At 40.4% G+C, this 18,331-nt stretch overlaps 1 protein-coding gene across 1 annotated transcript in view; it reads left to right on the forward strand.

Annotated features, from left to right (window-relative positions):
* Positions 1-18,331, forward strand: part of cfap100 (cilia and flagella associated protein 100) — a 23,580-nt gene continuing 5,249 nt past the window's right edge. The window contains exons 1-9 of the mRNA XM_079883304.1: positions 1-45; positions 652-740; positions 5,317-5,491; positions 5,647-5,714; positions 5,893-6,056; positions 6,282-6,362; positions 6,451-6,647; positions 6,775-6,871; positions 6,955-6,988. Coding sequence (XP_079739430.1) covers positions 18-45; positions 652-740; positions 5,317-5,491; positions 5,647-5,714; positions 5,893-6,056; positions 6,282-6,362; positions 6,451-6,647; positions 6,775-6,871; positions 6,955-6,988 — 933 coding nt within the window. The 5' untranslated portion in view covers positions 1-17. The remainder of the gene's footprint in view (positions 46-651; positions 741-5,316; positions 5,492-5,646; positions 5,715-5,892; positions 6,057-6,281; positions 6,363-6,450; positions 6,648-6,774; positions 6,872-6,954; positions 6,989-18,331) is intronic.

Genomic DNA, 18,331 nt, shown 5'->3' on the forward strand with positions numbered 1-18,331 from the left:
TTTACCGTTGGAGCAGCATGTCCAAATCTGCAACATCAGCACACAGTAAGACACATAGGATTCATACATGGGTGATTCATTAATGGGCAAGCAGATTTATCTAGGCTATATCTGTCATATAATTCTAATATAATGTAACTACATTGGCATGTCTTTAATCTAATGAAAAAAAAAAATACATCAGGCCATATTTGGTTAGATGCGTTAAAGCTGTTTGAATGTGTTTGTGTGTGTGTGTGTGTGTGGTCCTGGACCAAATGTCCCCACATTTATAGTAGCCTACTGTAAAAATGCAGTTTTCTGTGATGGTTTGAGTGTCTTCAAGGGATAGGTCTCAAGTTGGGCATTATTACAATATATCAAGTAGGCTATTCAAGTCGGAAAATTAAAACAAAAATGTTCAGCCATTATATTTTACATTTATTTGTATATTATTTCCATCATTTGTTTATGCATGGTATCTAATAAAAAAGTACATCTTAATTGGGCCATTCAGGCCTACTCTGAATTTGTAAATATGGTTTCTAGCTCTACTTAAAGGCTGCAATAGGTAGGCCTACTGTATTGGTCTACGACCTATTTGCTCTGTATAAAACCCATTATATCAATGAAATATCCTTGTGGATGTGTGTGTATGTTTGTTTAATTTAGAAAGCACCGATGATGTGAATACTTTCAAAATCCCTGAACACAATGATATTTTCCAGATGAGGAACAAAGAAAAAACTCAGAGGATGCTGGTTTGTATCATTTAATACATTGAATTTTAGCTGATACCCTTTAAAGAATAAAGCCAGCACTAAAATGACATCAGGGTTGTATTACAAAAACAGCCTAACTTACAGCTAACAAAAATATGTTCTAAGAATGTATTACTAACATTCCCATTCTGTTATGACAAACATCCAGTTTAAAAAACAAACAAACAAACAAAAAATCTTAGTTATACGAATGTTAGCCTAGAGGAACATTGCATTTTATCATTTTTATCATTTTGCAAACATTTTGGGAACGTTACTTTTGAATGTTCGAATGTTTAGAAACAAGAGAGCTAGACAAAAAAAAAAAAAAAGTTCCACGAACAATGTAAAACGTTTTTGTGTTACTGTTTTGAGAACATTAAAGACCAGATAACTTTGAACAAACATTCCATTAATGTTACTGGAAGAATGTTTGTTATCAACTTTGAGAAAACCTTGCCAGAACTTTAACCAAGGTTCTGTCAAGACCACTATCATCAAATACGATTGACAATTAGCATACAGTTAGGATTGGTGGTATGGTTCTATTCTGGGCAAGAACTCCCTGCATGGATAAGAGCAGGGAGAGCAGCAAAATCCCCCCTCAGGGTAAACAGATATCATTAATGTCAATATTTTAATGTACAACATAATTCGAGAATTTAGTCTGATTCAAAGGGGAATCAGAATGCCAAATTCTGATTTGGCCGAGAGGAGGAGCTGGGGATGGAGGAGGGAATTGGCTCCTGAGAAACGCGATATCTGTTGATAATACTGAAGGAGCTTATATATGGATGCTATGATAGGCGTCATATTCCTATAGGTAGACGTGGATCAGCTGAGAGTCAGCTGATGCGAGCTTGACTAACGTGACCTGCCAGAACTGATGAAGTCAGTACCTGATTGCCTAATCCTTAACCCACCCCTAATCCTAACCCCTCCCCCACAACTAATCCTAAACCTACTAATGCTAGGGGGGTAATAATTTGGTGGGGGTCGATCCCTGCATGAGCTCTCTTCCTCTCTCCCCTCACAGTGACTACTGCAGTGGTGAGTGTGTCTCTACCCGCTTGCCTCGTTGTTGTCCCCAGTCTGTTCAGTGGTTGGCGTACTAAACTACGCTGATTACATTGCGGACTGGGTTGTGTTGTGAGCCTGGTTGGCTAACATGTAGCATTAGCGTGGTGTTGCTGTGTTGCTTGTGGCAACTTTACTGTGTCAATGTCATGTTTCCCGCTGGCAGCTGGATTAATGTCCTCTCAGCTCACCTTATGCTGTGCCTGTGTGTTTTTTGTAACTTGGCAATGGAGCCTGTTTACACTCCTGCTGCTCTCAAACTTTTTCGCTGCCACGCCCCCCTGGACCCGACGCTGTATAAACTCCTCGCTTGGAATTATTAGTCGTCCACGTTATGCTCATCGCTTCAATAGAGAACCGACTCTCATCTATGGACATGATCCTCAAATCCCAACTGTTTACACGCCCGACCGTTGTCGACGATACCAGCCAAAGAACAGGGGAATTAACTTTGAAAACCTTCGTCGCCCTCTTAGGCTGCCTCCTCCTGCCTCGTCATCATGTCAGAACTTTAACATTGGCCACCTAAATGCGTGCTCAATCACAAACAAAACGGCCCCGATAAACGATATCATCGTGGACAAAAAATGTGACTTGTTTTGTCTCTCAGAGACCTGGCAACAACCCGGTGACTGCATTAATTTAAACATGCTGACCCCCCCTGGCTACTGCTACTTATCCAAACCCAGATCTGTAGGGAGAGGGGGTGGGTTGGCTGTAGTGTACCGCTCAGATCTGACTGTTAAAGAACTTAGGCCATTTGAAGTGACATCCTTTGAATATATTGCTGTGAAGGTTGTTTCTACCCTACCCCTTTTACTATTGCTAATCTACCGCCCCCCTAAACCATTTGTAAATTTTCTGTCTGAACTGAATGAACTTCTCACTGTTATTTCATCTCTTTGTTCTGCTGTGATTATGTTAGGGGATTTTAACATTCATGTGGATACTAATTGTTCTTACACCTCGGAGTTTAACTCTGTATTGGACTATTTTAGTTTGGCACAGCATGTTGACTTTCCTACTCACACTCTTGGCCACACTTTGGATCTGCTCTGTTCTTCTGGTCTGAATGACATCTCTGTCTCTGGTTCCATCTCTGGTGTCTCTGACCATAAGCTCATTGAATGCCGTTTTCATATGATCACTCCTCCTCCCTCCTCAGAGAAAACAACTATCACATGTCGTAACATCAGGTCAATAGACCACAGCATGTTTGCTGCCTCTATACAGGCCTCGCCACTGTTTGACCTTGACGAGCTCTCGTCCACACTTGGTTGCTATGTACAATGGCACCCTGACCAGCCTGCTTGATAGCTTAGCCCCTGTCAGGACTAGGCTTGTACCAGCAAACCGTACATGCCCCTGGTTCACCCCTGAGCTCAGGCAACTTAAGGCCGCTGGCCGCCGTCTTGAACGGCTATATAAGAAAACTGGCCTTACAATTCACTCCATGCTTTACACCGAACATACTCAGACATATAGGGATGCCCTCAATGCTGCCCGCTCAAACTATTACTCATCACTCATAACCTCCTCCATGTCCAGGCCTAAAACCCTGTTCAGGACCTTGGACAGACTCCTCAAACCCCCTGTCACTGCTTGTCCTAAGACCCCTGAGCAGTGCCAGGCCTTCTTACACTTCTTTGATGACAAAATTAGCCAAATTTACCACTGCTTCAACCCCAATGCTATCTCTCTCTCTTCTTCTCCTCCCTCTCTGGGTCCTCAGCTCTCCCATTTCACCGCTATAGACTCCCTCACTATCACTGACATTATTAATAAGTCCAACTCTTCATCGTGTCAGCTTGACCCTGCCCCCACCCCTCTACTTAAAGCCTACAACACATCCTTATCTGAACCCATTGCATTGATTGTAAACACCTGTCTCAACTCTGGTGTTGTGCCTGCTGCCCTCAAGACTGCTGCAGTCACACCCATTCTCAAAAAACCGGACTGCGACCCAACATCACTATTAAACTACCGCCCTATCTCCAACCTCCCCTTCCTGGCCAAGGTACTGGAAAGAGTGGTGGCCTCACAAATACACACCTTTCTTAATCACCATGACCTGTATGAGCCTTTTCAATCTGGCTTCCGTTCATGTCACAGTACAGAGACTGCCCTTCTACGCATAGTTAACGACCTCCTTCTGTCTGCTGACTCTGGTTCACTTAACATTCTCATTCTCCTTGACCTTAGTGCTGCTTTCGATACCATCAGCCACAATGTTCTAATCGCCTGTCTGTCTGCTATTAGTGTTTCTGGCACAGCCCTCAATTGGTTCCAGTCATACCTCTCCAACAGAAAGCAGTTTGTAACACTTGGTCCACATCAGTCTTCCAAGTCCCCGCCACTCGTGGTGTCCCCCAGGGTTCTGTACTTGGGCCCCTCCTCCTTCTCATATACATCCTCCCTATTGGCCAGATTATACGCAGCCACGGTCTTAACTTCCACTGTTATGCAGATGACATCCAACTCTATCTTACCACTCCCTCTCCCTCTAACCCACCACCATGCTCCCTCACTGACTGCCTCTCTGACTTAAAATTATGGATGCAAAACAATTTTCTCAAACTCAACACAGATAAAACCGAAATTCTGCTGATTGGCCCTAAAAGCATCCTCTCCAAATCTCCCAGTCTCACTCTCAACATTGATGGTTCACCTGTCCACCCTACCCCTGTTGTTAAAAACCTTGGCATTCAGCTTGACTCCACCCTTAGCTTTGATCCTCATATCAGATCACTCACTAAGACTGCCTTCTTTCACCTCCGTAACATTGCTCGCCTCCAACCCTTCCTCTCTGTTAGTGATGCACAGACTTTGGTTAACTCCTTCATTATGTCCCGTCTAGACTACTGCAATTCACTTTTCCTTGGTCTCCCTGCTAAATCACTTCAAAGGCTACAATATATTAAAAATTCGGCAGCCAGGCTCCTCACCCATACCAGACGATCAGCACACATCACCCCCATTCTCCACCAACTCCACTGGCTACCAGTTCCGTCCCGGATCAAACACAAAGTACTACTACTCACCTTCAAAGCCCTCCACAACCTTGCTCCCCCCTACATCCGCGACCTCCTGACCCCTTACACTCCTTCCCGCTCACTCAGATCCTCTGACCAAAATCTCTTGGCTATCCCCCGCTCCAGACTCTCCACCCTGGGTGGCAGGTCCTTCAGTGCCTTGGCCCCCAAACTCTGGAACCGCCTCCCACAACCTCTTCGTGACTGTCCTTCTCTTCCCTTCTTTAAAGCACATCTCAAGACCTTTTTGTTTAATGATCACTTCTCCACACCCAACTCATAGCTTCATACAGATAACTTGTCTTTGTTGTATTGTTTTGGTTGTTTGTTGTTGTGTTTCCTTGCCTTCCTACTATGTAAAGCGACCTTGGGATTGAGAAAGGCGCTATATAAAATAAACTTATTATTATTATTATTATTATGAAGCTGTGTGCTAAAAGTTGAAATTGTGCACGCTGTCATGGCAGGAGCACCAAAGTAAGTTGGATTTATCTGTCCATGAGAAGATGACATTTGCAGCCAGAACTAGGGCAAGACAAGCCAGACTGAGCAAGGAACTGAAAGAAGGGGAGTGTAACACACCAGTCACACACACTCATGGACAGCTCCAAATTACACCCGCATGGAGGGCATCTATCAAAGGTGAGCCACGCCATACCACACCATGTCTGCATCAAACTTGTAAACCCACAGCAAGTAAAAAGTTTAGTCTAAAAATGTAAGCCTACTGTAAACCAACTAAATGTAAATATAAGCCTACTAAAAAAAGCCTACTGTTGTTATTCTCATTTTCTAAGACCTCAAAATTGATAAAGGAAGCATGAATGAATATATCACTAAGAGACGAGAGCTGTTCTTACTTGAGGTAAGATGATATTTTGTTTTTCTAGTTCTCAGCACTAGCCAGGTAGACATTTGTTCACTGTCTTTGTTTTATGCATTGTTTCTGACAGGCTTTTCTTTACTCAACCTCTGTGTTTGGTTCTCTGTTCTTCTGTGTCTGATTGTTTTCGAACACATATTCTCTGTTACTTTTTTTTTAGTATTCTCTGGCAGTAAAGAAAGAAGAGATTCAGCTTCTAGAGCAAATGGCTGCAGAAGAAGAGGGAAAATTGACAAGAGCTGAGAAGTTCTTGGAAGACGATGCCATTTTGTTTGAAGAATTTCTGAAAGAAAATGACAAGAATTCTGTGGAAGCTATCAAAACGTACCTGTCATACTAACTTGCACTTATAAAATATTATAAAGAAAGAGAAGTACTATCATTACAGTCCTGTTGATATCTTGAATTATAATGCTTGAAGTAAGAAACTCAGTGTTTAAAAGATAATAAATTGGCATATCAAATGATTTCTTTTTTACATGGGCATGCATTAACACAGCAGAATACGTGGCCTAAATCTTATGACTAAAACCATTAAATACTGTTCAGTGCTGAGCAGGAGACCAAGATGAAGCTGGAGAAAGTAGCTGAGATCAAGAAGACTACTTCCAAAATGGTGGCAATCAAGAGGTATAAAAAATTTGTATGGTTAGATGCTTTCCAAAATATTTCATCTTGTTTCTTTATCTTTTTTTCTCTGCTTATCCTTTTATTTTAGTGACATCTCTAAGTATGAAGACATCCTGAAGGAGTATAAAAAGTATAAAGAGTTTCTGCTGATGCTGTCACCCCCAGAGTGGCAAGAGAAACAGAGATCCAAAAGCAGGCACTCCACCAATACTGAGAGTGATGGAAAGCAGACAGAAAAAGTCAAGAAGAACAGAGAGAGAAAGACGGTCCCTCCAGACAGCAAGCGTACGCTGGCAACTTTACAAGCTTTCAAAATGACGTTTGTTTAAAATACGAGTGCAAAGTATAAATTCCCTGAACACGGTTTTAATTATTGACTGCCTGGTTTTCTGGTTTACTCAAACACATATAGGTGAAGAAAGACGAGTGGCTCATGGTTTTTCATCCTCTCGGGAGGCCAGGGCTTCATCTAGACAAAGTGTGAAGTCCGGCCGTCAGAGCAGCAAAATGTATGTACAAACCATAGCATTGAGTGTAAAAAAAGCTTTGCGTGTTTGCGTGACTCATTAATAATGCTTTGTTTTCACTTTAGATCTGCACCTGGGACTGACAGTTCGGATTGTGAGGTTAATATCCACTAACATCTATCTATAAATTACATTGTCTGTGTGTCTGTCTGTGTGTCTGTATGTCTTTGCATATCTCTCGAACCATTAGTCCGATGGATTTCAAACTTGACAGGTGTCTTGCTACGGGCACGAGTAAGTGCAGTGCCAAGTTTGAAGTTGTTTGGATTAGAAATGCAAAAGATATCATTAAATATATCGGTAAAAGAAGCACTTAGAAGGTTGTGGTTTAAAAATAAACATTCTGACATAAACACTCTGTCAGCTACACTGTTTACTTCTGAATATTATATTTTATTCACGGCCATCATTTGTAGTAACCTATTCATAAACTGTTTGCTCAAGCATAGCATTTTTTCGGAGTTCACTGTGTAGCCTGCTCCCTGAATCGTCAAGTTCACTGTGTAGCCTGCTCCCTGAATCGTCGCGCTTATTCATTTGTGGATGTTAACTGAATCTGTAAGTCACCTACACTGTTTACTTCTCTATATTATATCTATCTATCGTAAATTACGGGAATGTCTTTCTGTCTGTCTGTGTGTGTGTGTGTTATTTGCATATCTCTCGAGTAAGTGCAGTGCCAAGTTTGACGTTGTTTGGATTAGAAATGCAAAAGATATTGTTAAATATATATCGATAAAAGAAGCACACACTGGCTTTTGCCGCTCTACCCACTGGCCACTCCCCCTCTCACACTGCACACTGAGTGAGCACAGCGCAGGCCACTCTCCCTCTCACACTGACACTGAGTGAGCACAGCTGGCCACTCCCCCTCTCACACTGCACACTGAGTGAGCACAGCGCAGGACCAGAGGCCACTCCCCCTCTCACACTGACACTGAGTGAGCACAGCTGGCCACTCCCCCTCTCACACTGCACACTGAGTGAGCACAGCACAGGACCAGAGGCCACTCCCCCTCTCACACTGCACAATGAGTGAGCACAGCGCAGGACCAGAGGCCACTCCCCCTCTCACACTGACACTGAAGCCGTTTCTCAATACCAAGTATGCAAACTTCGGACTTGCGTCCTTGGTAGTTTGGACTTGCCAAGTTCGACTCAGGAGAACGAACTCCCGAGGACGGGAGGACGCAAGTCCGGTTATTCTGCAAATGGAACAGCGGCGTACTTGATAGCGTCACTCAGCTCACTCTGGCTAATCCGGTTATCTCTTTATATATATTTAGGCTACAATAAAACTAAATATGTTATAAACCACTACTCTGCCTCTTTTCATTTTCATTTAAAAAAATCTATTAATGGTCACACAAATGTGGTTCAGGCAACGCAATTGATTATCTTCACTGCATACATAACAACACGAAATATAAGACACAACCCTGACTCTTTTTGTTTTTATTTTAAAAATATGATACATAAAAATCATTATAATATTGATCATTAAAACTGACATTTAGCAAAAAGAGACAGGGTTGTGTCATTTTATTTTATTATATATACATACAGTAAAGAGAATGTAGGCAACATGTATAATAAAATATTTTATGTTTTATATGTATACAATGACATAACCTTTTTTGTTAAATGACAGTTTTAATGATCAATAATAGCCATTATAAAAGTATAAGTAGCCTAAAAGGTATAAGAAGCTAGCAAACGATAAGTCAGCTCTCTACAACGTTAAAGTTAAATAGACTAAATGTAAAGCTATGAAACTTCACTTTGCCCTCAACCAAAACGTTTTGCCAGGGAACAAATTATAGATTAATGAGACAAATAAAATAAATACATAAATAAATCGCCCGTTAGATATACACAAGACGATTTATATCTCATGTTAAACCACTAGACAAGAGACATCCGAGCCAGCGGCAAAACGTTAGCTGCACTAGCCGAGGAAAGGCTGTTCTCGGCGGGGTACATGAGCGCCGAGCGTCCGATTGCCTGGATCTCACAACTCCGAAACCGTCAGATCAAATTTTCAAATAGGCGCTATCTTTATAAATAAACCAAAGATTTGAGCTTTAAACAACTACATTCTCGCCTGAAATACTCTTAAAACTACATTTCGTGACACAATAACAGCAGTATTTTTAAATTACGCTGGGTTTCTCTTCTGTTATTGACGCTTGCTGGTTGGTGTGAAATGCATTCTGGGATACCTGGCTGTCTCAAGCATAGGTCTCAAGTCCTCACAAGTCACCTCTCGATGCATCCTCGGTAAAAGGGGCGGATCAAGAACACATCCGGGGATTTGAACTGGACTTGGCTAGATGTGAACTTTGAATTGGAACAGTACTTGGGCAGCGACTGATGACGTTTCACAAGTCCACAAGATCACAAGTACAGACAAGAACGCATATTGAGAAACGGCTTGAGAGTGAGCACAGCGCAGGCCACTCCCCCTCTCACACTGACACTGAGTGAGCACAGCTGGCCGCTCCCCCTCTCACACTGACACTGAAGGCTTGTTCGACTTGAACCGGCGCTGCACAGACCGATCGGTTTATGACATCCCAGATAGCATGTAACCATTGAAATAATGTTGAGTCAGTGTTGATGTGTCAACACTGATTACATTGAAATGACGTTAGAAAGTGATGTTGCTTTAGCATCACTCTTGCACCCTCGGTTAATATTGAAATAATGTTCAGATTTCAATCACAAATCAATGGTGTTAATACTGCTTCAACATTACAAAGTGATGTTGTTTCAATGATACTTTTGCACCCTCGGTTAATATTGAAATAATGTTCAGATTTCAATCACAAATCAATGGTGTTTATATTGCTTCAACAAAGTGATGTTGTTTTTGCATCACTCTTGCACCCTCAGTTAATGGTGAAGCAATGTTGAGATTTCAACCAAAAATCAACAGTAATAGTATTGATTCAACATTACAAAGTGATATTTTATCAGCATCACTTTTGCACCCTCAGTTAATGTTGAAACTGTTGAACAAAAAATCAATAGTATTGCTACTGAATCAACATTACACTATGATTGATTCTATATCACCGATGCTGAATCAATACTGAAATTAACAAAAATAATCAATGGTAATATTGAATAAACATTACACTAAGATGTTGAATCTACATCACTGCTGTTGAATCAACTCTGAAATTAACTAAAATAATCAATGGTATTATTGTTGAATCAACGTTACACTATGATGTTGAATCTACATCACTGCTGTTGAATCAACTCTGAAATTAACAGAAATAATCTTTGGTAATATTGTTGAATCAACGTTTCACTAAGATGTTGAATCTATATCACTGCTGTTGAATCAACACTGAAATAAACTAAAATAATCTTTGGTAATATGGTTTGATCAATGTTACAATGTGATGTTGATTCTAAATACATTTGGTTGAAACACTGAAAATACAAATGAAAAGGAATGTCAAACAATGTTGCCATCTGATGTACCAAGTTAATGTTGAAACAACATTAATATTTCAACTACACTTCAGTGATGCGTCAACAAATTCCTGACCATTTAAAAATTTGGCAAAAAACTTTTAAAATATAAATGACACCTTTCCAGCAGTTGAGTCAATTTATTTTATTCAATCAATCAATGACAAAAATATATTAAAAGATCATTCTTTAAAAAAAGAAAGGGGGAGAAATAGGACAAAAGCATTTCAACCTTTAAAAATAAAATTGGCTTCAGAAGTCTGATGTAGACCTTAATCTCTTTAAATATCATAAAATAGCCATGTCAGTCACTTTCTTAATAAAGATGTTTTTTGTTATTGTGTTTCAGTGGAAACAAGCTAAACTGAATGGAAATCAGTTACATTTCTCAAATTTAATACAGATTCAGGAATATGAATGATTACCTGATTAAGCAGTGATAAGGCACAGGATATCATCAAGTCCCAGGTCAGGTGATTATGCTGTCGACAACAACTCAGTGTATAATCAATGTCAGCATTATCAGGAGGGTGCTTCTTTTTTAATTGTCCATCTCCGTCGGCCTTCATTCCTACAATAGGAGCAATGTGCTCTGCATGCAAGCACTGACGGATGCAAGACATGGGCTATGTTTGCAGTGTAACTTTCTTGTTCATGTTCATGTCTCCTGCACTTCAAGAAAAGTGTTAAATGACGTTAAAACTTTATTCAGGAAACTCGTAATAAACTTTACTAAACAATGTGCATTTTTTAAGAATGTAGATGCACCATTGTTTGAAACTGCTAGAGAAGTCATGTAAGTATGTCAGGTGCTTCAACAAACAAGACTTCTGTATAGAATGCACCTATGTTTTCTCTCTAATGAGGAAGCATTAGACTACTGAGAAGTGCGCATACAAAACCAAAAATGGGCGTTTACCAATCAGTGGCCAATTTCAAACTACAACAAATGTAATAAATACATTTTTCAACAGACTTGCTAAACCACCCCACCCCTAAACCAAGCCCCCAGTGGATTAGAGCAAATCAGGTAAAGCGGTTGAAAATGCCCATTGTGGTTTGAAAACGCCCCACTGATAGAGAAACACCCACTAATGTTCTGCAGAGATACATGCCTGAATGATCTTGTGCTCATAAACTACAAATCAGTTAGTTCAATGTCACTGTCTCCACCCATGTGTGCTGTTGGCTTTCATCAAAATTTCAATGCTGATCCAACACACTTTAAACACTGAAATGTCAATCTCAACCAAAATTATGGTTTGGATCAAAACTCAACATTGTATCAATGTTCCCATGCTATCTGTGCAATTTATTTCAACACTTTACTTACTTTGAAAATTAATGTATGTTAGTAGATTTAGTAACAATAAATAAAATGCAAGTAAAAAGCATACTAAAAACAGAAATACATTATATGCACAATTGTTTGAAACTCAGAGTTCATGCATGTCAAACACACAAGACTTTCGTATAGGACACACCTTGGGTGCTTCTCAATTCTTATTTGTGTATCCTCGTTTCCTTTCCTCGCTTCCTTTCCTTGCGTCTCAGCTCCTCCCCCTGTAGGATGCGAGGGAAGGCTGCAAGGAAAAGACGCGAGGACGGAGGGATCGAATGAAAGCTTTTTTTATACATTGGAATCCTTGATCACTCGAGCGTCACTTCACCGCGTCATCAGCAGCGCTCAGAGGATCTGCCCTTATGTTGTTGAAATTTGTTTATTTAAGAAATTCATCATAAATAATAATAAAGCAACACTGTAAAAAATGATTTTTTGGTGAAGTAAATACTACTGAAAAAAAACAATGTAATTTACATGAAAAAGTTAGTTCAGACAAGAATTTAAAAAACGAAGTAAATTCCATATCAGTACTTAATTCAAGCGAGTAGAAATGAAAGCGTAAATATCAACTCAATAAAATTAAGTAAAAATTACTCAACTTTTCTGATACTGGGGTTCCCATCATGCACTTGACCTTGAATAATTAATGAGGTTAATTTTTCACTGGTTTCCAGCTGTATTTACACTGTTTTATCATTGCTTTTGTTGTCAGGATTAGTAACTTGCCATTTTGTGACATTTCGAGTAAATTTTCTGCTCAAAATGACACATTCAAACACAAAAACGATCCACCAAATGTTACCGTCATTGTGTATTGTCTACCAAGTATTGAGGTCTTTGCATTCACATGATGCTTAATATTTGACATGTTGTAGTATAAATTACTTAGATAATCTAAGTAAAGCACATACTATAAATGACTGGTATAATTCAATATTATTGATTGAGTGAAATGTAATGCAAAGGAAATTACAACAAAATCGATATTAATCAACCTTTTACTAGACAAGTTAAAATTACTTATTTTCTTCGTTACTTTCACTTAACTAGGTTAAGTAAAGTTTACTTAATTCCATATTCCAAGTAAATTTAACTTAAAGATTTCTAATTAAAGCTACTGATAAATATGTTTAGGTTTTTACTTGGCAAATCTTTGTAAATTTACTAGCATTTTCTGAGTGAAAAAACTTTCTAGCTAATACTAATAATCCTAATACTCCAAATTTTTTTCAGTGAAGATACCCTGTTGAAATATGTGAGATGTGTGGTTTATATAAACTGCAAAAGTAAAGTATAAATCAAAATTATTGTAACTGATGTGAAGGGGGAGGAGAATTTATACGTGCATCACGTTTTAGTCGATAAAACTCTTCCGTATAGGATACACCTGTGTATCCTGGCTTATGACTCCTCTGGAAGCCTCCTCACTCCTCGATCCTCGACTCCTCGCAGTGCAATTAGAGAATTGAGATGTCCTTCAAGATGGCTGTGCTCGATCGGTTTCCGGGTCATAGGATGGAGGACGGAGGAGAGAGGAGACGAGGAGGGATATTGAGAAGCACCCCTTGTGTTTTCTCTCTAATAAGGAAGCATCAATTAACTACTGAGAAGCCCACATGCAAAACCAAAATGGGCGTATACCAATTAGTGCCAATTTTCAAACTACAATTGGTGTTTTTCAACAATTTTTCAAAAGACTTGCTAAAATCATGAGGCCCCACCCCTAAACCAAACCCCCAGTGAATTAGAGCAAATGAGGTAACACCATTGAAAGTGCCCATCATGAACTGAAACGCCCCACTGATTGGGAAACACCCAGTAGAGTTTTGCACAGATACATGCCTGCAAGATCTTGTGCTCATAAACTGAGACTCACTGTTGGTTCAATGTCAATAGGCTTGTTCGACTTCATGCAGCTCTGCGCAGACCGATCGGCGGGCGGCTGACTTAAAGCAGTGCATGCCGGTTAGAAATTTTGTCCGACTTGATACAGCGCTGACACCACGTGACTGTGACGTATGCCATCAAAGTACCGCGAGAGCGATTCGAGAGTAGCCGGAGAACTCAGCCAGCGCAGCTTCTCAAGAGCGGCTGCACGAGGGCTGATGACGACACAGCTGTTCCACGATTGGCCGGATTCACTGCATGACAACGATCACGTGTGTTTCGTGTTTATTCGAACACCTTTAGTTCCTCTAAAGCTCTCAAATCAGTTTTTTATAACAGTAAACACTCTTTTCATGTCGTTGCGATGTTTATTGTGTCATGTTTATCAAATTAAAACTGATTAAAAAACGTAGACTCCACTTCATTGATAGTAGCTTATGTTGAACTTTATTCTTGTTCAAACAGACGCTGTATGAAGCGTATGAAACATAAAATATTGAATGAAAATGTCTCTGAAACATCTATTATTTGGCAAATATTGCATTTATTTCACTTCAGCTGTGGTAGGCTAAAGTATGCAAACACCACGTGAGCGGTCACCACGGGAACCAGAAAGTGTCCGACTTCACGTCTCCGTTTGCAGCTCCTCCCCGCCTGCGCGCGGCTACTCTCGCCGATCGGGTGCATCCAGCCGCAGCCGATGTCGAACACACCTACTGTCTTCACCCATATGTGCTGTTCCCTTTCATCAAAATTTCAATGCTGATCCAACACACTTTAAACATTGAAATTTTTATGTCAACCAAAATGATGGTTTGGATCAAAACTCAACATTGAATCCATGTTACCATGCTGTCTGGGATCAAAGTACCGCGAGAGCAATTCAAAAGCATTAGGAGCCGTTTACTTCTATTCGCTCTCGCGGTACTTTAATGTCATTCACCGATCGGTCTGTGCAGCGCCGGTTCAAGTCGAACAAGCCTTGAGTGAGCACCTATTTTTTACAGTCTATGGTGAGCACAGCGCAGGACCAGAGGCCACTCCCCCTCTCACACTGACACTGCTGTGAGAGTGAGCACAACGCAGGCCACTCCCCCTCTCACACTATCACTGAGTGAGCACAGCTGGCCACTCCCCCTCTCACACTGCACACTGAGTGAGCACAGCTGGCCACTCCCCCTCTCACACTGTCACTGAGTGAGCACAGCTGGCCACTCCCCCTCTCACACTGCACACTGAGTGAGCACAGCGCAGGACCAGAGCAGAGACAGAGAGGGTCGAAGAAAGCAGCGGAGCTTAACGGTGCGTGTCCACTACAGCGGCAAAACTCCGCTCAGTGTCGCTGGCAACGCTATAACGCCTCCGCTCTGGGGTGTGTCTGCTGCGAGTGTGTTTAATCTAAGTTTTTTTCAACACACGGACAGTATAATCATCAGCGATGCACGCGATTACATTTAGAAATAGACAAGCTTTGTTTCCAAATGCACCAAGCAAAGATATCCTTTCAATTTTATAAACTTTTATAAACCCAGCCAATGTAATCACAATGAACACATCCAAAATAAAATATTTAACATACATAACAACTGCAAAGCGTCTAATTTGTAAACAAAATGATTTACGCACTAAATCCAGCATAAACTCCGGCACAATTTGCATATCTTTAAACTCTCAAAACAGACGTCACATCCCGAACCTCACAGCAATTGGCTGCCGACCGCGTTTTTCGCTTGATATTTGCATAAAGTCAAGAACTGCCCAACCTTTTGACGCTCTCGGTCGCTCTCAACGCTTTCTCCGGTCCGCTGGCAATCCCAAAATGCACTGCGCGAGCGTGAAGCTCGACTTCCATAGGAATGAATTGAAAACGCTCCTCCGCTCCGCTCGCACCGCGCCAGTGGACACGCACCGTCACGGGTCGGCAGCCAATTGCTGTGAGGTTCTGGATGTGACGTCTGTTTTGAGAGTTTAAAAATATGCAAATTGTGCCTGGATTTAGTGCGTAAATCATTTTGATTTACTTTCGCTAAATGACATGTAGCGAATGTTCATTTGCTCCCTGAATCGTAGTTCAATTTTCCACATTTATTGTATGTCATTATGTCAGTATCAGTATTTGCTTTCTACCATGCATGCACAAATAAAAATGTCACTGAACTTTTGCTGTGTAATTGACCGTTCGCATAACCCCGCCCTCGAACGCTCCTCGTCCAATCCTAGCTCAGCAACTGTAACTAAGGAGAAGGACCTCCGTCAAACATTGCGATTTCAGCACATGGTGAAACGATGCGCCTATGGCACCTGCAAGTCTGACACTAGGTACCCCAAAAGTTTAGAGGGAGGGGTCGTTTTTTTCGCCTTTCCAAAACCCAAGACCCAAGCGGAAAGATGCCGTCATGCCGACAATGGATTAAGCAGTGTGGGAGACCTCACTCACAGCTAAATGCCTCGAAGATTAATAAGCATACATATGTCAGCGTATATAAGCGTCAGTCACGCCCGTTTCACATATACTCCGTAGTCCGTTTACAGTGCGGTTTTTTTTTTCGCACCCATGTTAACAGGTAACTTAAAGCTTTCACACTGCACGCGGATGCTGCAATCGTTTCGCACCGAGTCTATTTTTGCTGTGCTGCACGCGCTGAATTAAAGTGACAGCGCATGGTTCTTGGTCAAAACGAACACAGATTGACATGAAAATATAATAATCTCACCATAAATGCATTTAATAAAATAAAATGTAGTAAACTCACCATAGCCTAAATGTATTTTTGGACTTGCAGACTTGGAGGAGTTCCGTTTGCACACAAGCACACACACACACGACTTGTTTAAATACATTTATATTGTTAATAAATAACAATAAATTGTTGTTGTACCAGCAATATCTTCAAATTTTGTTTTTCACTGTATTAATCTCAAATGTCATGATTTGCCAATGCAAGAGAGTAACAGTAAAGCCGGTCGCACACGGGACGCGCAGCGCCACGTCTAGGACAACTCTCACCTGAAAATCCGTTAGCATCAGCAATTTTCTGATTTCTGTAAATAAATTTAAAACTAAATGTATATTGCAGCACGGGGTTAAGTCCGTATATACATTAACAACGATTTGAGACACATAAATGTAAATTTAATATAAAACTATGTAAATGGCGCTCTGTGGCGCGGCAGGATTTTGAACACGGTCCTGAGCCGTTGCTGGGCGCCGCGGACAGACGCCGCCGGTGTGTGTACTCATAGAGAATAATGTGTTCGAATTTAAAAGACGTGGCGCTGAGCTGCGCGTCCGGTGTGCGACCGACTTTAGCCTACCGGCACCTTTTCCCCCCCACTTCAAGCACTGGCCTCGATTGTTGTAATATTCCCGTCTTTGCTTATTTTAACATTTTGAACATATCCCTCCACTGCATATTGCAGCCATTTCTGTCGTGCCCTGGAGGATATGTCTGCTGCATAGAACACTTATACCGGTTTGGAGCTCAACCCAGCCATGTTTCTCAATTGTTTGACGGGCGTAGTAACAATAACTAGGGGGCGTGGCTTTTGCGAACGGTCAAATTGTAACAATGAACACTCAAATACACCAAACCAACAATTACTAAAAACACACACAAAAACTGATTTTGCACGGGCATTTTGCACTAGTTCTTTTGAATTAAGCAGCCAAATCATTGTTCATTTACATTTTTCAAATTTTATATTTATAGTACTTATGTAGCTACTTAACAGATTTATGTTTTATGCCTAAACCTACAACCTGAAAATTAGGGGTCAGGGGTTTGGCTGGATAGCATGGTTCTATTTGCCTTTGCCAAGAGATTCTGTAACTATACCGTCTGGCTGCAAAATGGAATTTTCTCCATTGATGGCCATTCAGGGAACAAATATAGGCTGTATATGTTGCTATTTGATAATATTTAATTATAGTATAACAGATGTTTTTTCAGTGCCCGGTTCATTTATTTAGGGCTTATCATATAAATGTGTGAAATGAGTCAATGATATAACGTTTATTAAAAATACATTGACATGTAACTTGAATATTATATAAAGAGAATGTTGAAGAAAGAAAGGCTCATCGAAAGAATGAAATTCTTGAAAAGATAAATTACAATATTTTATTTATACAACAATACTTTAACAAATCACTGTTTGTTTCACGCTTATTGATATTTGAAAAACCTTTTGTCAGCAAAAAAATAAATAAAATAAATAAATATCACAGACACTTGAGTGTGTGTCAAGTTCAGCAAGTCTTTTAAAATATCAAGGCAAGGTTAGTTCAGGTTGTAAAATGTCATGTTTTGTGACTCCAAAAAATGTAATGATATTTATGAACATGAAAAGTGAAGATATCGGTGAAATATTGGTGAAATTAGATATTGGTGAAACATTGATTACATTTTTAGAGTCATTAAAATTTTCTTAATGTTTCCTCTGCTTAAATGTTCTCTTTTCTCACAAAGAATTCAAAAGTTCAAAGAACTTTTTTTACTGTCAAAACTCATTTGTCATTGAGCAATATATTTTTTCCTGGCTACAACCACTGACATCACAGCTGAGGTTACATCCACCGCTAGAAAAGGACTGAGCTGTGTGTATTTTTGTGGTGCCATCAACCTATCATCGCTGTCCCGAGTGATTAGTCACATGGCATTTACAGTGATTGGCTCAAAACAGTAGACCTGAGCGGCCATGAAAAAATATGGCAGATTTCAAAT

Source organism: Squalius cephalus, assembly GCF_949319135.1.
Source record: "Squalius cephalus genome assembly, chromosome: 10".
Taxonomy (NCBI): Eukaryota; Metazoa; Chordata; class Actinopteri; order Cypriniformes; family Leuciscidae; genus Squalius; species Squalius cephalus.